Source organism: Cololabis saira, chromosome 20 (genome assembly GCF_033807715.1).
Source record: "Cololabis saira isolate AMF1-May2022 chromosome 20, fColSai1.1, whole genome shotgun sequence".
NCBI classification, from domain to species: domain Eukaryota; kingdom Metazoa; phylum Chordata; class Actinopteri; order Beloniformes; family Belonidae; genus Cololabis; species Cololabis saira.
In genome coordinates, this window is record NC_084606.1 from 10,365,639 (window position 1) to 10,392,856 (window position 27,218).

Sequence of the window (27,218 nt, forward strand, 5' to 3'; positions counted from 1 at the left end):
CCATCCATCCGTCCATCCATCCATCCATCCATCCACCTGTCCATCCATCCATCATCCATCCATCCATTCACCTGTCCATCCATCCATCCACCCATCCATCCACCTCTCCATCCATCCATCCATCCATCCATCCACCTGTCCATCCATCCATCCATCCATCCACCCACTGTCTATCTGTCCATCCATCCATCATCCATCCATCCATCCATCCATCCATCCATCCATCCACCCACTGTCTATCTGTCCATCCATCCATCCATCCATCCATCCATCCATCCATCCATCCATCCATCCATCTCTGTCCACTAGTATGCACTTCATATATTACTCACTCTCTGCTCGGTACGGAAACACCACGTCCATCTGCCGTTTCTGTCTGCAGGACTCAAACTTTGACTTGTTAACGTATTTACCGTTGTGAGTTGACACGACAAGACACCAACTGAAACTGGATATTAAAGGGTCCCTGTAGAAGAGTTCCCTGTAAGCCGTTCCCTCCGCAGGTGTGAAGGCGCTCATCTAAAGTGCATTCTTCTACACAAAAACGTGACCTGACGTGAATATCTGATAGCAAACGCTGCTGCGACTGGCTGCTGCTGCCATCCAGCTCCTCATCAATTATTTTTCCTTACGGTTACTCGTCCTCTAGTTTTCTTTCCAGTTACTCGTCCTCTAGTTTTCTTTCCGGTTGCTCGTCCTCTAGTTTTCTTTCCGGTTACTCGTCCTCTAGTTTTCTTTACGGTTATTCGTCCTCTTGTTTTCTTCCGGTTACTCGTCCTCTAGTTTTCTTTCCGGTTACTCGTCCTCTAGTTTTCTTTCCAGTTACTCGTCATCTAGTTTTCTTCCGGTTACTCGTCCTCTAGTTTTCTTTCCAGTTACTCGTCATCTAGTTTTCTTTCCAGTTATTCGTCCTCTAGTTTTCTTCCGGTTACTCGTCCTCTAGTTTTCTTTCCGGTTACTCGTCCTCTAGTTTTCTTTCCGGTTATTCGTCCTCTAGTTTTCTTTCCGGTTACTCGTCCTCTAGTTTTCTTTCCGGTTACTCGTCCTCTAGTTTTCTTTCCGGTTGTTCGTCCTCTAGTTTTCTGTCCGGTTTACTGGAGCCACAAACCACCAGGAAACAGGATTGCAATCAATCATCCAATTTATTTAAATTCACAAGGTGAATGTTGATTCTGTGAAGTTTTCAGGATGATTGCCATTTGCCGTTCTAAATAAAGACAGAAAAAATTACATTATCTTCACAAATAAATCATGAATTCACTCTTTAAAGAATGTTGAATACATATTAAATGACCACAAATCTCTTCAATAACCAAACACATGATTCTCAATACCATTTAACTAATTGGATCAAATCTATCCATTCTTCATGTCAGAGACACAAGAATATAAAGAAGCAACTTGCATTGGAGGTCAAACCAAAGGACACACGGCAAACACCCAGTGGAGAGGAGGGAACATGACCTGGCACTTTCTGACAGTTAGGGGTGGGCAAAAAAATCAATATGGCAATATATCGCGATACTTTTCCAGCCGATTCAATATCGATATTCAAAATTTGAATATCGATTTTTTTTTTTTTTTTAATTTTTTTTTATCCCCGATTTTTTTCCCATTATATCACCCAGTGCTCCTACCTAAGTGACAGTCCTGGGCATTGCCACTCTCTACCAAACCTGGGAGGGCCCTGCACTGAGCTCAGGTTTTATTTCACGTTTTATTTCATTTTATAATTTATTTTTCATATAACACAATTGCCTGTCCTTAAAAAATGAAAAATAATGGACAGAGGTTTATTTATTTATGGATTTATATCTATACTGACTGATCACTGTGCCTGTCCTTGGTTTTAGTACCCATCTTTCTTGTGTTTATTATCATTCGCCACATAATTAAAGCAACCTCATACTAAATTTAATGTTAATTTCATATGATGTAAATAATATGAAAAACATATACAAATATGTTGTAACTTTAGCTTGTATAGTTATAATAAAACATTGTTTTGAGTCAGTTTGTCCCATGAATTGTCACTATAATCTGATGAACGTGCAACTCGGATTTTAAGATCCATCACTATCATCTGATGTACATATATACAACTTGGATTTTAAGATGTGTAATGCATTTTTAAATTTTTCGGTGAACTATGTAGAATATAATAATCGGGATATGGCAATGTGTATCGTATCGTGGCTCAAGTATCGTGATGCGTATCGTATCGTGAGGTCCTTCCCAATACCCACCCCTACTGACAGTCAGGATTCATGAATCCAGCCGGCGTCATTATGTCTTTTATTTTGTTTTTTATGGTTTTCTCCCCATATTTCTCTTCCATAAACTTGAATGATGCATTTCCACCCTGCCTTAACCCCACCCTTGTGTGTCCTCCAGCTGAAGGATGACGCTGTAGCGTTGGTGGATGCGATGGCACCGACTGATTTCATCCTCAACTCTCCCATCGGCAATGCAGATGGACAGGTAACCAGTTCAGCTAGAACCTGAATATCCCCTGAAGAACCTCTTTCTGCTTCACAATTTCAGCGTTGTGAAGATTGAATGTGTCATTTCTGTGAGGTTGAGATGGGCTGCTGCTCCTACCTGGTTCTTTGACCCGTCGGGTGACTTCAGACTGGGTCTGCGTGAAGAAATGAATGTTTGGGACCCAGTATTTGGTTTATTACTCAGCATTAATGCAGTTAACTTCCTCTCCATCACTGCTTACTCTTGGTAAACGCTTCTACCCAGCCTTTATTGTCACATCAGCACTTAATGGCGTAACCCCTCAATTGTCTCTGTGGTTACATGAAAGGAAGTCAATTATGAGTTTCAGTGTAAAGATGGTGGCAACAGTTATGTCGTGTCCTCTTCTTTCAGTCCACATGTCAGAAATCTGGGTGTGATTTTTGATAGTTTTTTCAAATTTGACAGACAAGTTGATAATGTCGTTAGGACAAGTTTTTATCAGTTATGCCTCCTAGCCAAAGGGAAATCTTTTTTAAATCGTCACGACCTGGAGAAAGCTGTTCACACTCTGATCAGCTCGAGATTAGACTATTGTAATGAACTATATGTTGGCGTCTCCACGTCCTCTATTAGCCTTCAACTGGTGCAGAATGCAGCTGCCCGTCTTTTAACTAACACTAAAAGACGTGAGCACATTACTCCGCTCCTCCATTCACTCCATTGGCTTCCTGTCCATTTTAGAATGGATTTTAAACTTTTAATGTTTGTTTTTAAAGCCCTCAACGCACACAACGTATCTCTGACCTGGGCCTCTTTAAATCAAGACTTAAAACCTATTTATTTAGAATGGCTTTTAATACCCTGTAGTGTGGTGACACTGACTACGTTTACATGCAGTCAAAATTCCGGTTATTGCTAATATTCCGGTTACTGAAACATTCAGAATATTCCGTTTCCATGCGTGAGCAAACAGGGTTATCCCTGTGTACATGGTAATTAATCATTTGGGATATCTGGATCAAACCAGCGACGCGCGGAGAAAATCATGATGCAATTCCCGTCATTTCTGCTTCTTCTTCCTGTATCCAAATTCAAAACAAATGCTGCTTTGCGCAACCTTTCGCTCACCTTCTTGTAAATCTCACTATCCCGGTACTTTCTGCCGTCTACAAATGCAGAAATGTTCATATCCTTCATTAAATTTATAAAATGATTAGTCTCCTCCTCACTCCAAAAGTGTGGCGTGGTCTTGTGTTTCTCCGTGTTTATAAGAACGTCCTGGACTCAAAAGACCAGGATTCCTTGTGAACAGAGCATGCGCAGAAAACAAATTCATGTTCCGTTTGATGGGGATATTCCGTTTGGCGTTTACATGACAGAATATTCGGGTTTTGAAAGGAGTAACACAGGGGTCATATTCGGGTTTTTAAAAACCGGACTATGAGCAAATTCCGGTTATTCAAAGGGGTTATTGGTGTTTACATGGCCGTGCAAAACCGGGTTATTGCTAATATTCCGGTTTTAAAAGGGTTATTGACTGCATGGAAACGCAGTCATTTTTTACTCTTTCTTTTATTCTATTTATTTTTTGCTCTGTGTTGTATTTCTGTACGTTTTATTCTGTAAAGCACTTTGGCTCACCTAGGTGTGGCTGTAAAGGGCTATATAAATAAAGTACATTTACATTTAGGTGGAGGCCGTCTCACCCTTCGAAGGTCGGGGTGAGTCTAGCATGTTTAGCAGTAAGGTGAAGTGTTCTCTTAAGAAATGGTCTTCTTCCTGCAGCTCTACAAGAACCTGTGGTCCACGATGATGCAGGGCAGCCGGGTTCTGGAGCGTCCGTCCTGGTGGAGAGAGTTCTGCTCCGACAAACCCGCCGTCGGATCTCTGCGTCCGAAGCTTTAGGGGCCGGACCAGCGCCAAGGATCCGTGCCTGAGTGTCCGTGCCTGAGCATCCGTGCCTGAGCGTCCGTGCCTGAGCGTCCGTGCCTGAGCGTCCGCGCTGCACAATTGCCTGAGCTCACAGACTGCCATTCATCACTAATCAGGAATGTGTCTAACTTTTGACAAAGTAGAAAGTTTAAACGACTGAATAACCAACCACAACACTGGGTACCGATCAAGACGTCGCAGTTCTACAACCAGTACTCGAGTTGAGGGGGGATGAGGGGGGATGGCATCACCCCTGAAATAAAAACGGTCCAAATCATCCCCCTCTGTAAAACTGCCATCCCTCCTTTCCATCCCTTATGTCATTTCATCAATGAATGTGGTTTTACTGCTATTTCAACATTTAGAGTCATCACCAGGAAAATAACTTATTTGACAATTTTCACCTGTTTCAAGTAAATTTTCACTTGAAATAAGTAGAAAAATCTGCCAGCGGGACAAGATTTATCTTCTCTTTACAAGCAAAAAATCTTGTTCCACTGGCAGATTTTTCTACTTATTTTAAGTGAAAATCTACTTGAAACAGGTGAAAATTGTTGTTTTTTCCAGTGATGAGTCTTGTTTTAAGTAATAAGATTTTTTTTTACTAAAATGAGACATTTTAACTAGAAATAAGACAAATATTCTTGTTAAGATTTTTAGTTTTTGCAGTGATCCATTTTACTTATCCTGTGAAGGACAGAGTCATATTGAAAATATAAAAAAAATACAGAAAACTGTTTTTTATTGTTGTGTTTTGGTGTATTTGATGTAAGCCCAGTGGATATTTAAAGCTTACAGAAGGCTGCATTTAACTGCTGAATGTCATTCCTGCAGTATTTCTGCAGCTGTTTTGGTCAGTGCTATTATTTGTAATATATTATATTATTTGTAATCAGCACAAATTATCTGTCCCCATATGATAAAATCCACCATCCCCCCTGATTTTTTTTTTTTACAACTCGAGTACTGTCTACAACTAAACAATCATAGATGTTTTACTGCTAATCATCAGCATAGAACTCGCCCGGAACCCTTCATTCATCAGACTGTAAGAGTTCAACGAGAAACTGAGGTTTTTGTTTTTAAATGAAATCTTTTTATGGTGTGGAGAAACCGACACCCCTGGAATGTGGTCCTGAACACGGACACGTACCAGCTCCAACGGATCAGCCGTCTTCTGTCCATCAGCCCAGCACGCTCACGCTCCTGGACGTGATTAAAGAGCACATTCGTAGATGTACGTCGGCCCATATTTGAAAGCATATTAAAACATTAAGCATAGATGGAAGCATAAAAGTTCAGCTGGAAATATTCCAGTTTGGGAACTTTCAATGGAAATTAAAAGGTAATAACGGGAAGTACTTGTAATTTACGCTAAAATGAATGTTAATGCTCCTTTTGATCACTAACATTTATGATTACTGATTTATTTTTGAATGGAACTTTTGTGGATCAATTTCAATTGTGATTTCTTTTTTTTTTTTATTATTATTTCTATAAATTCACCTTCTGATCAGAAGACGAACGCAGTGTTATCTTGTAGAAGAAAAAATATTTAGAGACAATGATCTCTGGTTTTAACCCAAAATGTACTGAGAGCTGAATTGTTTTTGGAGTTTTCCAAATATATTTCAGCTGTGTTTTACAGTAACTCTTTCAAATTTCCTGTTCTTTCCCATAAATAACTATAATTAGTCCAGGAATCTTAAAAATGTTTTAAATTCCTGTAATTGGGTCACTAAATGATCCACGCTTTTTAAAACTCATCGATTCCAGTTTGTTCATAAGTCACCGTCCGGTTTTTTAATTTTTGGCTCGCTAAACACTCGCTGCGTCCCACAATGCCTCAGGAAAAGTCAAACTTATAAAACTGAGTTGTTGCAGCAAAAGGACCATAAGAAGTGAGTGAGTGGATTCTGCTGAGTTCACTTCATAGTCGCCTGCAGAGTTACTGGCCTTTATTCTTCTTTACTGACCATTACTGGCCTTTATTCTCCTTTACTGACCATTACTGGCCTTTATTCTCCTTTATTGGCCTTTACATAGATTTATTCTTCTTTGCTTGTATTTAATTTTCTTTACTGGCATCTATTATTCTTTACTTGCATTTATTCCTCCTTATTCTCTGTTCTTCTTCCACGCTCTTACAGCGATGAGCACATCAGGAACGAGTTGGAGGTTGAACTGTCAACCTTGACTGGATCAGCGCTTTATCACTAAACAAAGATTTAATAAATCGAGATTGCACTTGTATCATGTGATGATTAAATAAAAAGGTTCATTTTTACATTAAAAACTTCTAAAAACCTTGTTTCAGAGGTCTTTTCTGTTTTAAATACGGAACATTTCTGATAAAATAATGATCTTCCTACAGTACATCAGCCCACAGTTGTAGAAGAAGTGGAGAATAAATGTAAAGTTTTGCAGGACTCCCTCAAACTTAGTGTTTTTTACAACAATAAATTTGTTAAAGGGTATTGAAGGTTCTGTAATCTCCATCCATGTCGTCTTGACAGGAAAAATGTGTTTAAAGAACGGAGACAGGAGACATGAACAGTTTGAAGTCATGGTCAGATGAAGGTTAAACTCCGAACACAACGGGCAGTTTTGGTCCTGGTTCTCTTCAGACGGTCCTTCATGAAGCCGGTCATCAGCGGGTCTTCTCCGGTTTCTCCAGGCTGCGTTGAGTGCGATAGAAATACACTGCAAAAACTCCAAATCTTACCAGGAATATTTGTCTTATTTCTAGATAAAATGTCTCATTTTTAGTAAAAAAAAATCTCATTACACTTAAAAGTAGAAAAATTTGCCAGTGGGACAAGATTTATCTTCTCATTAAAAGCAAAAAAAAAAAAATTTCTACTTATTTTAAGTGAAAATCTACTTGAAACAGGTGAAAATTGTTGTTTTTTCCAGTGATGAGTCTTGTTTTAAGTGTAATGAGATTTTTTTGACTAAAAATGAGACATTTTAACTAGAAATGAGACAAATATTCTTGTTAAGATTTTGAGTTTTTGCAGTGTATGGAACATGAGTGATGGTTGGAACCACCCACCAAACTCGATGTAATGTTGATTCAAGCACGGTGCAGAAATAATCTGTCATGTACGGAAGAGTATTAGGGCCATGTAGGAGAAAAAATATTTGAGAGGGGAAGATTTTTTTTTATTGTGCACTTCAAGAAAAAAGTCGAAATGTTGAGAAAAAGTCAAAATGTCGAGATTAATGGTGAAATCCAGTTTGTGTGTTTGTGTCCAGTTTGTATGAAGAGGCGACATCCCGGATGAAACCCAGAGAAAACACTTCAGGAGCTTTTGATTTTTCTTTCATTTTATTAGACAAATATAAGCAGTTTACATTTATGGATTTGTACGTCTATGCCATGGTACCCGACTAAAGGTTGAAGACTACCTCCAAGAAATGGCTATCCTAAAGAAGGCTTAGTAAGAGAAGATGGAGCTGAAGATCGACATGCAGATCCATCAGCCGTGCTCTAACGTCTGAGGAAGATCTGAGCACGAGAGCCAAACTTTACAGTCCAGGCCTGTTCCATGTCCAGCCCACTGGCTTTTTTCTCATTACTGTTTCTGCAAAGATACGGGTCTTGGTCTAATCCAGCAGACACGCCCCCTGGTTTCCAACACAAGGAGGTACAGCTCTTTATGGTTGGGTTAGCTCAGGGGTCGGCAACCCGAAATGTTGAAAGAGCCATATTGGACAAAAAAACACAAAAAACAAATATGTCTGGAGCTGCAAAAAATGAAAAGTTAGAATGAAGGCAAATGGCGAAAGGCGAAATGTCGAGAAAAAAGTCAAAATGTTGAGAAAAAAGTCGAAATGTCGAGAAAAAAGTTGAAATGTCGAGAAAAAAGTCGAAATGTCAAGAAAAAAGTTGAAATGTCGAGATTAGTGTTGAAGTACAATCTCGAGAAAAAAGTCGAAATGTTGAGAAAAAAAGTCGAAATGTCGAGAAAAAAGTCAAAATTTCGAGAAAAAAATGTCGAAATGTCGAGATTAATGTTGAAGTACAATTTTGACAAAAAAGTCGATATGTCGAGAAAAAAGTCAAAATGTCTAGATTAAAAAGGAAAGGTAAAAGGAAGAAAAAAAGAGAAAAAAAAGAAAAAAGAAGGAAAAAAAAAGGTCAAACATTTTTGAAAAAGCTCCAGGAGCCACTAGGGCGGCGCTAAAGAGCCACATGCGGTTCTAGAGCCGCGGGTTGCCGACCCCTGGGTTAGCTCAATGTTAACGCTGAAATACCAACTCATCACTGCGTGGATGAGAAACTGGTCTGCTATCATCCCGTAGCCTGTACAGTCTCCCTTCAGCAGTGCTCTAAGTGGGCCGGTGTGCGCCAGTACGCAGTACCAACACTTTTAAACCCCCCCCCCCTCAGCGTACTGTCACCTTTTTCCAGCGTAGCGTGGTACCAGGACTGTGACGTTGACATTGGTTTGATATTCAACATGATGGCTGATCTATATATCGAAGTTTTGAAGACAGTGATGTTTTCCACGCCGTGTTAACACCATGAAGGTTAATAAACATGGCTCCATGGACACTTTGGGCTTACGGGGATTTGATTTAGGACTGTTTTTGTTCTTTGTAACTTCTGTACAATAAAACGACATTGGCTCGTGTTTTTGTCCCAACTTTGCGTGATTGACAGCAGGTCAATATGGGGGAGTACCGGCACTGATTTGTTCCACTTGAAGCACTGCCCTACAGAGCTAAACTGAAGTCCACTGAAATGAACTCTTTTTTTTGAACCCAGACGAAGCGAACAGCGCTCCAAAAGCGACCAGAAAGAGGAGCTACGTCAGAGATCAGCAAGGTTCTACCGGAGAACCGCCAGGAAAGGAAGAGGAATCAAGATGGCCGCCTTCACCCTCAGACGTCTAATGAACATGTAGTCTGGACTTGGGCACCAAAAATATATTTATATATTTAAAAAAGCACTGTAGGAGTTTGCTAATCCAATTATAAACTGTTCTATCTCTAATTTGCATATTTAAACATAAATGTTCACAACACTTTGAATAGAAAAAGTAAATTTCACGGTGAGATTTGTTAGTTTTCCCTAATGGAAACGTATCTTCATTCCCGCGTTGATGTCTAGCACGATAACTCATTTATTTATTTGGGTAAAAAGCAACTTTTTAGAAAGCATTTCATGAGAACCTCATGTTAGCCGTGGAGAGAAATTAGTAATTTATTCTAAAAAAAACTGTATCGTCACGTTAGATTTCTAACAAACTCAACTCAAAAGGAAATCTAGTTATATTATTGACATTTCGATTCGTTTTTTCTTCTCAAGCACAGCCAGTCTTCCTCACCTGTGATAAACTGCATACGAAGAGATAAAAGTCGACATGGGAATAAAAGCTCGTCAGGGAGCCGGAACATCTCTGTATTCCCAAAAAAATATTCCTGTTCGGCTCACGCTGATGGCCTTGTTTTAGACTCTGTTAACAAGTCACCACGAGACACATGGAAAGCTGCGAGAGACACATCCAGAGATGAAAAATGAGGGAATAAAGAAAACCATGCTCAGGAATCTCCGCGTGTGAAGTGACGTGTTATTATCTTACTGTTTTCTATGCCAGCAGAACCAAGCTGAAGCGAATCTAGTGCCTGTCTATCAGCGATACCTGTCACCGGCTTCACGGCGGTAAATGAGATGAACAACTGCCGAGGCTCATGGGAATGCCTTCTGTCCTGCAGGTTTACGGCGGCGTGTGAAAAGCGTTCGCACTACACGACTTTCAGCGACTTCACAACTTCTGTCTTTAAGTCACGGTAGCGTTCACACTACATGATTGATCTGGACTGAGGGTCACATGGTACACGACCTGACAGCGACCCGGTCGTCCAACTGCCCTCCGAGATACACTTTGTCAACAAAACAAGCACTAAGTGACGGTAAATGACAATGAAACTACATGTAAACCAGTAGATATTTGGACATAGCCTGGCCTGCCATATGCATTCTCTCTAGTGGAACGGGTCTGGTACCGATCACATTCACAGCCATTTCCCACACTACAAGTGGTACCGGACTGACCTAAACAGCTTTAGATAGGGTTGCCAACCGTCCCTTGAAAAACGGAATCGTCCCATAAACTTAGGGCTGGGCGATTTTGGACAAAAATAAAATCCTGATTTTTTTCTCTGAAAACCCGATTTTCGATTTCGATTTTTTTGGTGGAACTACAAAACACAATGGAATAAATTGTTTCAAATATTTTATCTCTATTTTTTTTTTAAATAGCAAACAAATTTCCCTATTGGGAATGAAGTGCAATTGAAAGATACTGTAAATCCTCCTTGCGTTTAGTAAAGTGACAACATTTACAATTTTGTTGACCAAACAAAGATGACTAGATGAGCTCTGTCTGTAAAGCAGCCAGCTGCAAAAAAGGAAAATCGATTTTCCGATTTTCCTTTTTTTAACATCGTCTTGATTAATAAATCCGATTTAGATTTAAAATCGATTAATCGCACAGCCCTACATAAACTAAAGTACGCGTGTTGAGCTGAAAAGGGACGCACTTTTGAGAGTCAAAAAATAGTCATAAAATGCCAATGGAAAATCACATTGGGCTGTTCATAAGTTATTTTGTTCTGTTTTACTACAACTGTAGTAGTTTTCTACAGACCTTCTGTTTGCACTTTTGTTATTGCACTAAAAATGTGCACTATTACAGAATGGATGTTCTGCTTGCTTTCTATTGTTTTATATTAATTTATAAAATTTTAAGTTAAGCAGGACAGGTTTCTTTTTTAAGAAAGATACTTATTTTATTCAGTTAATTTTGTTATTTTGTATTAAAGTGAATTGCTGGATAATAATTTGTTTTCCATGTGTTCATGGCATTCAAAAATATGCATCTACCGTATTTTCTGGACTATAAGCCGCACCTGTATATAAGCCGCATCAGCTCTATTTTTAAAAAAACAATAAAAAAAAGATATATAAGCCGCATCCGCTCTATTTAGAAAAAAAATAGTCAGGCCGCACATATTTATGTTGTTAGATTAGATATTTACTACATGTACAGAAGGATTTTGAACTGTAAATGATGTACATGTATGTACCTAAATAGATCCTTTCCTAACAGTGTCTTTTAACACAGCAGCAACTTTGCTGATTAAAACGGGACAGAACCAAGAGAAAATAACCGGTATTTATTCATCTATTTATCTGTTTGAAATCTGCTTCTACTTCTATCTGCTAAAGAAGAAGTAGCGTATTCTTCTTTGCATTTATTTTGTTTTAGTTTTTATTCTAATTCCGGTTAGCACTCCCCCTAGCGGTGGAAGAAAAATCCACAGAATAGCCGCACCTTTGTATAAGCCGCATGGTTCAAAACCTATGAAAAAAGTAGCGGCTTATAGTCCAGAAAATACGGTAATTCAATTCAGGTTCGAGTCAAATAGTGAAAAAATCGTTTCAATCACAAAAAAAGGGGCTAAATAAATTCACCACGCCAGGAAGGGGTGAAGGCAACCTGCAGAGGAGGTGTCCCTTATTTATTTTTCAGGGAGTTGGCAACCCTAGCTTTAGGTGATGATTCATGCAGGAGTTTCCAAGAGCCACCGTTCACAACAACCTCGTCATCTCACTTTGGCTGTGTGCTGATCCAACCACATCCAGACGTAGTTCCGTCTGCGCCGCTGGTGCTGCTCAAATCCGGAGGAACCAGACCGAGTCTTTGGAAATAATGGCTGACCGGGCTAATTTCAAGGCCGAGGGAAGACAGTAGCAGGTCGAGGTGTTTGAGTGAAGATTTGTTGGCATGCTGGTGTTTCTTTACTGAAGCTACATACTGTGATACAGTGAGTGTAGTATGTACTGCGTACTGGCACGACAGTCCTCCATCGCATGTAGTAGGCCAACGTAAAGGCAGCATTTGTGGCTGGTTTCAGGTTGGAGAGCAGCAACCGGTCATGTGACACTAACGTGACGGGCTTCCACTATAGTGGCCCATTGCATTATGGGATACAAGTAGACTGGTCAGATGTGTATGGGACTTTTTTTTCCAGAAGTAACTCAGCACCACTGCTTGCATACTACATTTGGGCCAAATTAATTCGTGCCCAGCATCTCTGATTTAGCCCAAATCCCAGTTCTGCCATCCCAGTTCTCTCAGTTATATTTTTTTAGCTGTCGCTTTGCATGTGCCGCAAACTTCTTCCCCCAAGCTGTTGCTCTGATGAACTCTGACCACTCATAGAGTCTCAGAGTAATCAACCACTGTGCAATAATAATAATAATAATAATAACACAATCATATGCTGTAACAATGCACCTTTCAATAACCATGACTACCTCATACTGCTGCACCTTTCACTTTTAAATTGTATATATGTTAATAAGAGCCATTTGTCTATTACTGTTTGTAACTATTTAAATCTTACGACGGAGTATTAGGGCCAAACAAAAAAACAAAAAAAGGAAATTACGAGAATAAAGTCATAATGTAATGAGAATAAAGTCGTAAAATTATGAGAATAAAGTTGTAAAATTACGAGAATAAAGTCGTAATATTACGAGAATAAAGTTGTAATATATTATAAATATATAAATATAACTTCACAAGATGCTCAATATTCTTCATTTTAACACAGGGAGAAGAAGCTCTTCCTGTTAGAGTTCTCATAAATTACCACTTTATTTTCATAATATTATGACTTTATTCTCATAAATTACCACTTTATTCATTACAACTTTATTCTCGGAATTTTACGACTTTATTCTCGTAATATTACGACTTTATTCTCATAATATTACGACTTTATTCTTATAATATTACGACTTTATTCTCATAATATTACGACTTTATTCTCGCAACATTACGACTTTATTCTCGTAATTTTACGACTTTATTCTCATTATATTATGACTTTATTCTTGTTCCAAATTTTTTTTGTCTTAGTTTGGCCCTAATACTCCATCGTAAAATCTGGGTTCAGTGAGCAAAAAAAAAAACCGAAAACACATTCCCTTTCTGGCATGTTCATACTTGGCCAATAAAGCTGACTCTATTCTATTCTATTCTATTCTATTCTATTCTATTCTATTCTATTCTATTCTATTCTAGGGGTTTGCAGGTCACCGTGGACGCACCCACCGCAGACTCTTTTAATGCATCTTTAAGGAGGTTTGGAATAATGCTTGGTGGATGCTGAGCGCCTTCTAGTTTCCCTTTGACCAGTCGGGGAACCTGCCGACTAGCAAACCGGTCAGAAAGTCGTGTAGTGGGAACGTTTAAGGATCATAAAAACGTCCTTCGAGACAACAACTGAAAAAACGAGTTGTCTCTGAACATGAATCTGGTCTTACAGTTAGAAGTTTAGCGATTTTGACTGGATCTAAACGTTTAAATTCACAAATATAGTCCTTCAGAGGTTTCATGTGAGCATTCTTACTCAAACTGGAGGAGGAGTTCAGCAACGCCAGAGTCCAAACTGCAGAAACCTGACTCTCGAGTGCAGGACTGTGAGGCGGAGAGGCCCGGTCTGTCACGGGTGGAAAGTGATGTTTACACTTGGAAGAACATGCGCTCAAAGAAGCTTTCAATTCAAAAGGTTTCAACGCGCAAACGCGTGAACTGAGTTCTGAGTAAAGAACCAGTAGGGTTGCAAACTTTTTCTCTCCCACGAGATTTAACGGGAACATATTTTATTTAAATTTTGATTCAGATCATCAGATTTGATCCAGATTCAGGTCAATTTCTCGTCTATGGTTTCCTCCGCCACAAACATGGGAAACTAGAATCCTCCAGGTGTCGCCATGACGACTGAAGCTGTGGTAGTGTAACTATCAAACATAAAAAGGTTTGATAGTGTAGCGAGGTAAGCCGTCGTCAGACATGTGAACGAGCTGAAAGCTCCAGGCCCACAGGGCCCAAGAAGTACCGGAGTCCGGGTTTCCAGCCGTTTTTGAGAAACTCACCGGGAGAAATTTACCCGGAGACTTTGAGTCAAGTGGTCGTCTGCTAGTACAGAGATTAGGGCTGGGCGATATATCGAGATTTTAATATATATCGATATATTTTCAAACGCAATATGGTACGAGACAATATTGTTTATATCGATTTCTAAAAAAAAAAAAAAAAAAAAAAATTTTAATGATTTTGATATAGCTTATTTTGTGACAAATTGACTTGAATGTTTTATTTGAGATTTGCACTAATGTTTTGTTATTTGCACAACTGTCAACCTCAGTGGAAAAGTCTGCCTGTTACTGTTTACATTGTATTAATTACAGTGTATTTTAATTTAATTGTTATGCAGGAAAGGGATATTTGTTTTATTTTATTCAAGAAGCATTTTTATTCTATATATGCAGGTAGTTTATTTTTATTTCATTTGTTTTTTACATTTTGATATTGTGCAGACCTCTGTTAATAAAGGTACCTGTGTGACATTTGGCACGAGGCTTTGTATTAAAACTGAAGGTTTTTTTAAGGGTTTGCCTCAGAAAAAAATGATGCTAACAGAGATGCTATGCTATAATGCTTTGGGGGAAACCCCAATTAAGGCACAGAAAAAATATCGAGATATATATAGAGTATCGCCATTCAGCTAGAAAATATCGAGATATGACTTTTGGTCCATATCGCCCAGCCCTAACAGAGATGTACCTGGAATCAGAGTGGGGTCAGATAAAAATGAGCTTTCAGACCTCCTATCTGAGCCCCCTCGTACGTGGCTCCTCTAAATACCTCTGAGTTGTTAACAGAGTTTTTATTTCTTATAATTTCACCCCTGCGGTTTAGCCCGATGGGTATCTTTAGCAGAGCGGGGTGGGAACCGCTCAATAACACATTCTCTGAGACCATGATCAATGATTAAAATGGTGCAGCCGAATGCCAACCATCTAATTTCTGGATTTAAACCAACCTGCAGTTCCTCTACCAACCACTAGGAGGATAAAATGTTCAACTTTACAGCAGAAATAAGCATTAACAGTCTAAAACCAGTTTTGGTCTCCATGGTTACATTTCACATCCATAACTATGGAGCCAAATCAAGGCCAAAAGTTTTGCTAATTTGAAAATAAAATTTGAACCTGAAAATTCTTTTTTACAGTTTCAATTTTATTTTTTTCAGTATCAGATATTTTTTTCAGTTTCAAATCTTTTTATTTCAGTTTCAAATCTTTTTTTCAGTTTCAAATCTTTTTTTTTCAGTTTCACTTCTTTTTTTTTCAGTTTCAATTTTTTTTTTCAGGTTCAGACTTTTGGAATCATACTTCTACTGATAACTTCTGCACCCTACGTTTCCTGAAGGCAACATGACTGAGGAACGTCCCCCGCCTTCTCTGTTCTGCTGTCACTCATGATGCCACGCCCCTCTCAGTTGATGCCACGCCCCCCACGCCAGATCGGGGCCAAAAGTCTGAACCTGAAAAAAAATTTTGAAACTGAAAAAAAAGAAGTGAAACTGAAAAAAAAGACGTGAAACTGAAAAAAAAAGATTTGAAACTGAAAAAAAGATTTGAAACTGAAATAAAAAGATTTGAAACTGAAAAAAAGATCTGATACTGAAAAAAATAAAATTGAAACTGTAAAAAAGAATTTTCAGGTTCAAATTTTATTTTCAAATTAGCAAAACTTTTGGCCTTGATTTGGCTCCATACATAACTAGTTTTTTGTACCACATCAGCTAAAATTAAAGAAAGTTCTAAATATGTCTCTGGGTTTGGGTTAACCAGATCTGCACCCCAGGGGACTTTCTGCTAGCAACGGTTAACCAGATAGGGTTGCCAACCGTCCCTTGAAAAACGGAATTATCCCCTATTCATAAACTAAAGTACACGTCCCATGTTGAGCTGAAAAGGGACGCACTTTGTCCCGCATTACTGTAGAGTCAAAAAACAGTCATAAAATGCCAATGGAAAATGGCATTGAGCTGTTTTACTACAACTGTAGCCTACAGTCATGGCCTTTGAGGCACCAATATGTTTACAAGTTTTCTACAGACTTTCTGTTTGCACTTTTGTTATTCCACTGAAAAATGTGCGCTATTACAGAATGGATGTTCTGCTTGCTTTCTATTGTTTTATATGAATTTATACAATTTTAAGTTAAGCAGGACAGGTTTCTGTTTAAGAAAGATACTTATTTTATTCAGTTAATTTTGTTATTTTGTATTAAAGTGAATTGCTGGATAATAATTTGTTTTCCATGTGTTCATGGCATTCAAAAATATGCATCTAATTCAATTCAGGTTCGAGTCAAATAGTTAAAAAATCGTTTCACTCACAAAAAAAGGGGCTAAAAAAATTCACCACGCCAGGAAGGGTGAAGGCAATGGGGTTGATGAGGTGTCCCTTATTTATTTTTAAGGGAGTTGGCAACCCTATGACCAGATCCAGAATATTCCCGTTGATCAGCTAACTGGGCACCCGTGATCAGTTAGAAATATAGAAATATAGCGGAGCCACAGTTAAAGGGAAACCCGACTCCTGTCACTGCCATGTGTGGGAAGAAAACCTTCTACAAGGTCTGAAGTAGCCAAAGACTTGAAGCTGCATATCAACTCTCAAGATGGTTTATATTCAACGGTTGTGAATTACAAGGTAATCCCTGTATATTCCCATTAATTCCCGTGGAAAGTTTGCAGTTTTTAAAAATGACTCAGCTTAACTCTCCGTGAAAAGTCCATGAAACATGCTGGCGTTTCTGCCCCTTCTGCCTGAAATAGAGCCGCAGTTCCTAAACTCTTCCTCCAATCCAGATGTCAACCCTTTCAAATTAAAGGCACCTTAAACTCATAACGATCAAATAAATCTAGATCACACACCTCGATGGATAGCTAAAATAAGTAAAACTGCATCAGTGTCTGAGTGGAATCGTGTATAGCTTTAATAAAGTGCCCTGAGATGGCCTCCTGTTTGTGTAATTTATTTACCTACAAATAAAAACGGAAGTGAATTTATGAATTCTGTTAATTATCTGTTAAATTCTGAATTTTTCGCATTTTGTTTCACACTGTGAAAAAAATCTACAGAAGTGAGCCTAAATTCTACTTACAGCTTAACGTGTTAAGTTTTATTGCAGCATTTAGGCGGAAATATTAAATTAGTAACATATATACATAATATTTTACAAAGATTTGAAACTGAAAAAAAAAGTCTTCACTAAAATATAGTTTAAGGAAAAAGTATATGAACGTCTTGGAGTTGACTGTTTTTCTGCATCAACTTGCCATAAAATGTGATCTGATCGTCATCTAAGTCCTAAAAACACAAGTTCCAATAATTAAGGGTCATTTTCTAATATCTTGTCTTTGTTGAACGCTCCGGTCAAAGGTTCTGGAGGAAAAGCTAGCGAGCGGATTCAGTCATCTGCTGATGATTCGCAGAGGCGGAAAGACTTCCCTCTCAGCGTCCATCCAGAACCATCAGGGGTTCCCATCGCTCTAGAACAGGGGTCGGCAACCCAAAATGTTGAAACCAAAAACCAAAAACACAAAAAACAAATATGTCTGGAGCCGCAAAAAATGAAAAGTCTTGTGTAAGCCTTAGAATAAAGGCAACACATGCTGTATGTATCTATATTAGTTATAACTGGGGGAAGATTTTTTTTTTTTCATTATGCACTTCGAGAAAAAAGTCGAAATGTCAAGATTAATGTTGAAGTACAATCTTGATAAAAAAGTCGAAATGTTGATAAAAAAGTCGAAATGTCGAGGAAATAGTCAAAATTTTGTGAAAAAGTCGAATTGTTGAGAAAAAAGTCTAAATTTTGAGAAAAAAAAAGTCGAAATGTCGAGATTAATGTTGAAGTACAATCTCGAGAAAAAAATCGAAATGTTGAGGAAAAAAGACAAAATTTCGAGAAAAAAGTAAAAATGTCGAGATTAAAAAGGAAAGGAAAAAGGAAGAAAAAGAGAAAAAAAAGAAGAAAAAAAGGAAAAAAAGAAGAGAAAAAAGAAGAAAAAAAAGAAAAAAAGGAAAAAAGAAGAGAAAAAAAGAAAAGAAAAAAAAGAGAAAAAAGGAAAAAAAGAAAAAAAAGGAAAAAAAGGTCAAACATTTTTGAAAAATCTCCAGGGAGCCACTAGGGCGGCGCTAAAGAGCTGCATGCAGCTCTAGAGCCGCGGGTTGCCGACCCCTGATCCAGAACCATCATGGGCTCCCATCGCTCCAGAACCATCATGGGTTCCCATCGCTCTAGAACTATGATGTGGAGCAGGCCTCTCTAACAAGAGACCTCTGAAGATTTACGATGATGAGCAGCCGACCCGCAAAGGCATCCAGAGTGTTTATCGTCCATCAGTCCACCGCGAGGCATACTATCTAGAAAAAGTAGCGGTTTTTCCTAGAATTGGACGTCAAGCCAAGACTACTCCATAGACTCGCCTCAAAATCATCAAGAAGAACCCGAGGGAACCATCTGACGGCCTGGAGACATCACTGAACGTCTTGGTTCCTGAGTCAACCACATGGAAGTTATTAAACAGGGAGGATGTCAATGGAGGGACACCACAGAGGACGCTGCTGTCCTCCTGATCTCCGCTAAGAATACCATTTCCTGGGAAGATGTGTTACTGACTGATAGAACCAATTGAATCATTGGGAATACTCTACAGGAACATCGTAATGTAGCAGCACACGAGCCTAATCATGGAAGTAAATCCACAACAGAAGAAAATCCACCTTGATTATCCAGACGTTAGAGATAGATAGAAAGATGCTGCAGGATCTCCAGAGATCCGTTCACAGCAGACATCCTACCCATGTGTCTGAGCTGAACCCGTTCTGGGCAGAGGAGTGATCCAGAATCCCTCCTGAACACCGAGCATCTCTGATCCAGAGAGGCTGGAAGATCTGGATGAAGTCGCTGCTGAAGGAGCTGCAACCGGCCGGTAATACCAGGAGTAGCTGTTTGCTCTTCTTCCGACATCATGGATGTCCAGCGGTGCTTTCTCAGTAAAGTCTGCCGCTGTGTGTTGCAACCCTGCGTTTGTTCCTGACTTAGATGACGACCGGACCTCCTGTTATGAAACGAGCAGAAGAGCAGTCAGTCCGAGAGGGTTCCCATGCTCGATCCTGCTGCTGCGACATGTCAGATGTGTGTGTGGTTAACTGGACTGTGTACAAACACAGTTGCCGATATCCATCAACAACAGCGGGACTCCTTCGACAGCCTGCCTGCAGTTTGAATAAAGTGCCTTTAGAGTTGTGCAGATTCAGAAACCGGCTCACTTTGTACACGCAGAGCTTCAGTATTTACAGAGAACACAACTGAAAGGTTGGAAATGCTTTAAAGGTACTTTGTCGTGTGAGAGACGAGCGTTCGCTTGTTGTGTCTGCAGTATTTCTACATCACTGCCCCCGTCGGGGGAATTTAGACAGAACTCATCTCTGCAATGATTTTTGTGGAGTTTTTCGTGGTTTTTCTTCGCTACACTCTATTTTTACGCTCCCACGCTAACGTTGATGCCTTCCGGGACAGAAATCGGTTTCTGTCCGTGACACTGGAGGACTCTGAATTCACATGCAGGGACTTTCATGCAAAGTTCAGTTTTAGGAGAAGAATGACACACAAATCTACACTGATGACCGGCTGGAGACTCAGCGTTGAGCTGCAGATCTGCTTTAGATGACGGGGATGAAGTTCAGGGTTTTATCGTCCTATCATGTTTGTGCGTTACATAACAACTACTGCATTCCCAGAGGTCTTGCTTTTTTAGTTTGCTTGGTTTCGCTCTACGTAGGGGGGGAAAAAAAGGTTGTATTTTCTTTGTTTAGCGTAACTGAATTCTCTCTGTTCCTCGTCGCCCCTCCGTCCTCTTCTCCTCTCCATCCATCACCTACGACTAGACCACATCGGACTCCACCACACACTGCTCGGTGTACTCCTTCACCAGCTCCACGTTCAAGCAGTCGTGGCAGAAGTCCACCATGGGCTTCCACAGCGGCGGGTCCAGGAAGAGCTGGCACATCACGTGACCCTTCAGGGTGGCGGTGTGGCGCTGCAGGTGGCAGATGAACTGCTGCCGGGCCAGGCTCAGGTCCTTCCCGAACATGTCGATGTTCAGGTAGTACCTGTTTGAGAGAAGTGCATCAGATGACAGAGTGATAAGCAATGAACGAGTGTAGACGTCCGAGAAGCTGGGGCGATTTGGGCAAGTAGAAACAAGTAAGTAGAGGATGAAACAGAACAGTCATTCTTACATTTATTCTGGCTTCTGTGTCTTTGCAGACACTTTGAAGATATTTCATCATATCATTTGTTAATATACAAGATATGTTTGTGTTTCAGACCTCCAACACAAAAGCAGTTGTGACAGTGAAACTTCAAACACGTAATAATGTCGCCATTCCTTCTCACAGTCTTGCATTGGCGAGACCAAGCCATGAAGAGTTTCAGGTACCTCTTCCGCCAGGAAACACCCCTAAATGGGTTTTTTATTGTTAACTTTTTTATTTCAAACTTCTCCAACATTCTCTACTGGGTACAGATCAGGTCTACAGTCAGACCAGTGCAGAACCTGGACCCTCGTCTTCCTCAGTCATGTCAGATCGTCTTGTTGAAAAATTCATGGACGTCCATGGAAAAGATGTGCTCCTGAGGGCAGCAGATGTTGATCTAAAATCTCAGCAAGCTGCGTCCGTCCGTCCATCCATCCATCCATCCGTCCATCCATCCGTCCGTCCGTCCGTCCATCCATCCATCCATCCATCCATCCATCCATCCATCCATCCATCCATCCATCCATCCGTCCATTCACTTCTGCTTGTCCAGATTCAGGGGGGCAGCAGTCTAAGCAAAGAGGTCCAGGTCTCTATCTTCATGGTCACCTCCTCCAGCTCTTCCGGGGGACTACCAAGACGTTCCCCATCCGGCCCAGAGATATGATCTCTCCAGCGTCTTCTGGGTCCGTGCCAGGACCTCCACCTGGTTGGACATGACCAAAACACCTCCTGAGGGACGTGTCCAGGTGGCATCCTCCGGAGGTGTGTAAACCTCCTCGGCTGGCTCTTCTCCACGTGGAGGAGCGGAGACTCTACTCAAAGTCTCTCTTGGGTGACCGAACGTCTCCCTTAATCTCTAAGGGAGGCTCCAGTTGGAGGAAACTCATTTCGGCTTGCTTGTTTCCTCGATCTTATTCTTTCGGTCTCTACCCATAGTTGGTGACCATAGATGAGGAACGTAGATCGACTGGTAAACAGAGTCTTGCCTTTTGGCTCAACTCGTTCTTCACCACAACAGACCTGTACAGAGTCCACATTACTGCAGACGCCGCACTGATCCACTTGTCTGCTTCACTGTTCCAAAAAACATCTGGAACACTGATTCATCTGATCACAATCCATCACTGTGTGATGGTCCATCCCAGATGCCTCCGAATCCAGAGATGTCGCTGCTGCCTCTGGAGAAGGAGAACACGATGCTTATTTTTTGAAAAGCAGAGTTTTTTAAGAGGCTTTTGTGAGTGTATCTCTGTATTGTAATGTTTGATAAAGATTTTTTACAATAATCCTTGTCCATGAGGTTAAACCAGCTGTGGACGAAAGAAGGTTCTTAACGAAGTTCTGCCTGAAGGGTCCAAGATCACAGGTGTCCATCTCTTGCACCCTTGGTTTCATGATACTCTGCACTGTTTTAAACCATTTAAATCATTTTCTCAGACATCTGTTGACAATATGTTGATTCTCTGCACATCTCTCGCGTTTTCCTAATCATCCCAACCGTTTGTGATGGTAGGTTGTTCTTTTCATGTTCTGAGTGTCTTAAAGCTGCTTGACGGTACGTAAAAGTGCCCACACTCTACTGAAACTACTCTGAGCAGGAACCTGACCCTTACAACTCTTCTTGCTTGCAACACGTAGGGGTTTATCCTTTAGGAGGTGGCGTTTAGCTTCTCTGTCTCCCGTCACTATCGTCACTATCTGCACAAACAGTCCACAGACTTCCGTCCCGGTCTTCTCTTGCGACAGCTACGTATCGTTTTACAGATAGAGATTCAGCTTCAGTCTGCGTCTGGGAGAATCGGAGGAAGGTTGTGCTTTGACATGTCTTATCCCAGTGTTAAAAGTCAAACTTAGCTGTGGTTTCTTCACTATACTGTATAGTGGTTGTCCTGCAGTTATGTAACATCAAGTTGAAGACATAAAAAAAAGGACATTTACCAGTCATCTCCAATGGGCACCCTGAACGGGAAGGTGCAAAGGCTGGCCACGGTGGGAGTGGACACGTCATCCACCATCCAGTCGATGTCCTTCTTCAGGAGGATAGCCATGTTACTGGGCAGCAGCTTGAAAGGCTGCCAGTCTTGAATGATGGTGGCGTTGGGCAGGACCCCTTGCATCAGGTCGGTGGTGAGATACAGCCGCTTTATGGTCGTTTGATCGAGACGCACAGGGGAAGGGCTGGAGGGATGGAGGCCTCCAGTCAGACTGAGTTCAGACAGTTGCTGTTTGAGTTCTTCAGCTCTGAACCGCACCAGCAGAATGCCCTAAGAAAGAAATCCAATGAGAGATCCTGGCATAGATGAACCCCAACCACAGCGACTGAAAGAAAGACTGACAGCTCTCTGCATTTGGTCTGTTAATCATTTCTACCAGCCGTAAACTATCTGCAATGACGGGTCCCAAATACACGCCTTTCGTCTGGTTTCAGTGCTTGTACCTGCTTAGTTATGACGCGGTACTTCTGGAAGTCCTTGGGTCCGAGTTGATCGTCACGGGTCAGGCGAGTCACTTTGACCCCCGGGTACTTGGATTTAACCAGCTCAGAGCAAAAGCGCAGCAGAACTCCTGCCACGCCTTTGCCCCTTTCCTGCGGGGCGACACGGAGGCCTTCCACCAACATGGTGTCACCACCGTCAATCACACACACTGACTCCAGAGCAATCTGTCACAGGAAACCAGAAGACAAATGATTGATCTCTATAGTGTCATTGTGACATCACTGAAGGCCTGGAAGGCCCAGAAGGAGGTTATGTTCATGCTGAAGGAATGAAGCTGATTCATTCACATTGATGCGTGAGTTCTGATTACTCCTGGTAGGCATTTTTAATCCACTCTTGGCTAACTGCTAACCACAAAGTAGTGTCATGGAAAAATTCAAACATTGCATACTTTCTAACAAAAGGTCAAAGCTGTGTGGAGCAGGATAGTGGGGGGGGATCAACAGCTGTGTAATTGCAAAATACTAACAAAAGGCCAGCTGCGGGAAAGGAATTTGAAGAGGTGGGTATAGAAGATGTAGATGCAGATGAAAATGCTCTTTTGTAATGTATGCCTTTCCTCGCTAGCTAACTAACTAGCACCTATGTGTCAGGTGCAGGGGGACACAGTGTCCCTTGAATGGTCTGTCAGGTTTTCTTGTCTTTTGTGTTACTACCGTATTTCTGCGACCGTTAGGCGCATATAAACGTCTTTTTTTTTTCTTTAAATGTGCCGCGCCCAATGACACAATGTGCCTATTGTATTATTGTAAAGGCTGATTTATGTTTCCGCGTTACACCGACGCAGAGCCTACGGCGTAGGGCTGCGTCGACTTAACGCGGATCCATAAGGCGGACGTAATTGAGGCCACCATGAGAAGTTAAAGGGGGAAAGGGGGGGGCATGATTTGCGGACGTAGTAGTAGTAGTAGTAGTACCACCATGAGAACATTAAAGGAGGAAGGGGGGCGTGTAATTCGCCCGTGATTGTCCGGCGGCGGCTCCGTGGCGGGACACCTGGAGCGGACGGGGCGACTCGGGCTCGCTACCGAGAAGGAGACGCGGCTCCCGGGGGAGCTGCACCGCAGAGGCGGGCCGGAGGGCCGGAGGAACCGCCGACCAAGTGGCCGACGCGTCGGCTGCTGCTCAGTCTGCGGGCTCCGTCGTTTACTGTTGAAGGATTGTAGATGCGTGGGCTGACGTGTCTGCTGGGTTGGACTGTTGTTCGGGCTTTTTCAAAAGCCGGCATCATTTCCGAGGGGCCGCACGGCACGGAAAATGACTCGGCTGCTCAGCACGGCCAGAGAGCTGCGGGCTCTGCCCGTCGCAGCTGATCAGTTCTCCCGGTTTCAGCGCGATCAGGCTGAAATGAATGCAGAAACGGAGGACGAAGATTTCGATGGGTTTGATTAATGTAATAACTTAAATAAAGTACAATCAAACTAAGTTTTGCTCCCGCTTTATTTTTTTTTCGCTCTATTTGTGCGTGTTGTGCGCGCGTGTGTGTGTGTTGTAAGGCGGCGCTCCGTGTGTAGACGGCGCCTTTTCGGTCGGTGCGCCGTGTGTGTGTTTTAAATCCAAGAATGACACAAAAAACTGAGGGTGCGCCTTTCCACACGGCGCGCCGAATGGTCGCGAAAATACGGTAGCTTCCAATGATCTGTCAGGTCCGACCCATTCCCATATAAAAGAAGTCAAACAACATGTTTCCTCAGACTCTACTGTTGCTGCTGCTGCACTTGACTCTACTGATTGCGCATCAGTTAAAATAAACTTTGGTCATCTCGAGCTCACCGATGTTGTAGTTTGTTAAGGATCTGTACTTTACTTTGTGCAATTTATAAAATTCCACAACAGTAGCTAAGGGTAGGGTAAGTAGGTTTTTAAACAATCAACATTCCACTGTGTGAACTTACCACTTTTCCCTGTTTGCGGGCTAGTATCACAGTGCGGTTAGCTTCCTGCAGCCAGCTCGTGTATCTGGTGGGAATGTAGTCGAGGCCTCCGTAGATGTCCTGGCTCATGGCCATGATGTCATCATAGTCGTCCTCAGTCGCCACGGCAAACTGGAGGCCGGCTTGAGACAGAACATCTGAGAGCTGGGGCATAGTCAGGCTGGTATCAATCTTCATCTTGAGACAACTGATGAGATAAAAAGTAAACAACAGGTTGTCAAGATCTATGAATTGGTCTACGACGTCGCCCAACTGGTCCTTCCTCAAGGTAAAGAAGTGAAAGCATCTACTTACGTTCTTGAACCAGGATTCGGTAGAGCTCTAAATCTAGCCCAACTAAGAAATTATACAACCCAAAAAGCAAGTCATGTCAAGAAACAAAAACAAGATGTAAACTAAGACAACAAATCACATAAGAGACAGATTCCAAGAACACAGGAGCCGTCCGCATGTCTTCGCCCATAAATCCACATCTTACCCCAACAACCCCTACGTCAACCCTTGTACCCAGCTGCCAGGTGTTGGGGCTCTAAGCTGAAGAAAAAAAGAGTTACTTGCTCATATTGTTTGTGTTTTTCTTTCTTTTTGTCATTTAATTATGACAGAACATAATGCACATGGTGAAGCACAAAATATATAAAAACAAACAACCGTAAAAAGAAAACATCTGATATTACAAGACACATTAAACAAAAGCAGATAAGAAATGACAAGATACAACAAAATACCATAAGAATATACTAACATACAGTAATACAGAGATGCATTCAAAGGTTTACATACAGTTAAGTTATAAAGTTGTTGTTTTTTTCTCCAAAGATTTCCTGTTTCAGGTCAGTTAGAACTCCTGATGTCTACTTTTACTTGAAAATGTCAGAGTAAGAAGAGGAAGAATCCATTTCAACAAAGCTTTTTCTTAAAAGTCAGAGGGTTACATACAGTTGGTGGAATTGTCTTTAATCTTTTTAACTTGGCTCAGTCGACCTGGGTAGACGTCCACAACCTTCGCACAGTCTTGCTGGACTACCAATGTCCTCCTGAAGAAACTGGTGCAGCCTAATTCCAGTTTGTAGACCTTTGGGCTCTCATGTGCCTTTTTAGTGCCTTCCATAAATATTCTACACAACTGAGGTCATCCCAACACCGTGACTGTGTTTTCCTTAAGACACCTTCCACCTCAGGAATGATTGGGCGCATTGCTCCTCTGGGAGACTTGTCCATTTCCAAAACTCCCAAACTTGACATTTTTTGGCTCATATCTTGCTTCAGTAAAGCCACGTAATCTTATTTTAACACCATGGTATCTGCTTGAGGAGCACTAGTACCCACTGCAGCAATGTGAACCCACATCATGATGCTTCCACTGCCATACCTCACAGCTGGAAGGCTGTTCTGAGGCCTGGAAGCTCCCCCCTTTTCTCGAGATACTCTGGCTTCCTCCTACAGTCCAAAAACACACATGTGGTCCTGAAGTGAGCGTGAGGGATTGGACCGGTGACTTGTCCAGGTGTAGCTCCGCAATTCACCTCAAGGGAGCTGAGGTTGTCTCCAGTAGATCCCCACGACCATCAAACCCACCCGGATGGATGGATGATGGATGGATGGATGGATGGATGGATGGATGGATGGATGGAAGGGTGGGTGGATGGATGGATGGATGGATGGATGGATGGATGGATGGATGGATGGATGGATGGATGGATGGATGGATGGATGGATGGATGGATGGATGGATGGATGGATGGATGGATGTATAGATGGATGGATGGATGTATAGATGGATGGATGGATAGGTGGTTGGATGGATGGATGGATGTATAGATGGATGGATGGATAGTTGGATGGATAGGTGGATGGATGGATTAATGGATGGATAGGTGGTTGGATGGATAGGTGGATGGATGGATGGATGGATGGATGGATGGATGGATGGATGGATGGATGGATGGATGGATGGATGGATGGATGGATGGATAGGTGGATGGATGGATTAATGGATGGATAGGTGGTTGGATGGATAGGTGGATGGATGGATGGATGGATGGGTGGATGGATAGGTGGATGGGTGGATGGATGGATGGGTGGATGGATGGATGGATGGATGGATGGATGGATGGATGGATGGATGGATGGATGGATGGATGGATTGATGGGTGGATGATGGATGGATGGATGGAT

The 27,218-nt window shown here is 41.4% G+C and overlaps 2 protein-coding genes across 3 annotated transcripts in view; one reads left to right on the forward strand and one right to left on the reverse strand.

The window, feature by feature from the left end:
* LOC133419974 (peroxisomal acyl-coenzyme A oxidase 3-like) overlaps positions 1-4,808 on the forward strand; it is a 39,884-nt gene extending 35,076 nt beyond the window's left edge. Inside the window, exons 18-19 of the mRNA XM_061709496.1 lie at positions 2,395-2,481; positions 4,252-4,808. Coding sequence (XP_061565480.1) covers positions 2,395-2,481; positions 4,252-4,371 — 207 coding nt within the window. The 3' untranslated portion in view covers positions 4,372-4,808. The remainder of the gene's footprint in view (positions 1-2,394; positions 2,482-4,251) is intronic.
* Positions 4,809-20,576: 15,768 nt separating this feature from the next.
* The window catches only part of nat16 (N-acetyltransferase 16), a 32,197-nt gene continuing 25,555 nt past the window's right edge, over positions 20,577-27,218 (reverse strand). For both annotated transcript variants that reach the window (XM_061710046.1, XM_061710044.1), the window contains 4 exons: positions 25,002-25,227; positions 23,046-23,270; positions 22,547-22,872; positions 20,577-21,786 (listed from right to left, as the gene is read on the reverse strand). In XM_061710046.1, coding sequence (XP_061566030.1) covers position 21,786; positions 22,547-22,872; positions 23,046-23,270; positions 25,002-25,217 — 768 coding nt within the window. In that variant the 5' untranslated portion in view covers positions 25,218-25,227 and the 3' untranslated portion in view covers positions 20,577-21,785. The remainder of the gene's footprint in view (positions 21,787-22,546; positions 22,873-23,045; positions 23,271-25,001; positions 25,228-27,218) is intronic.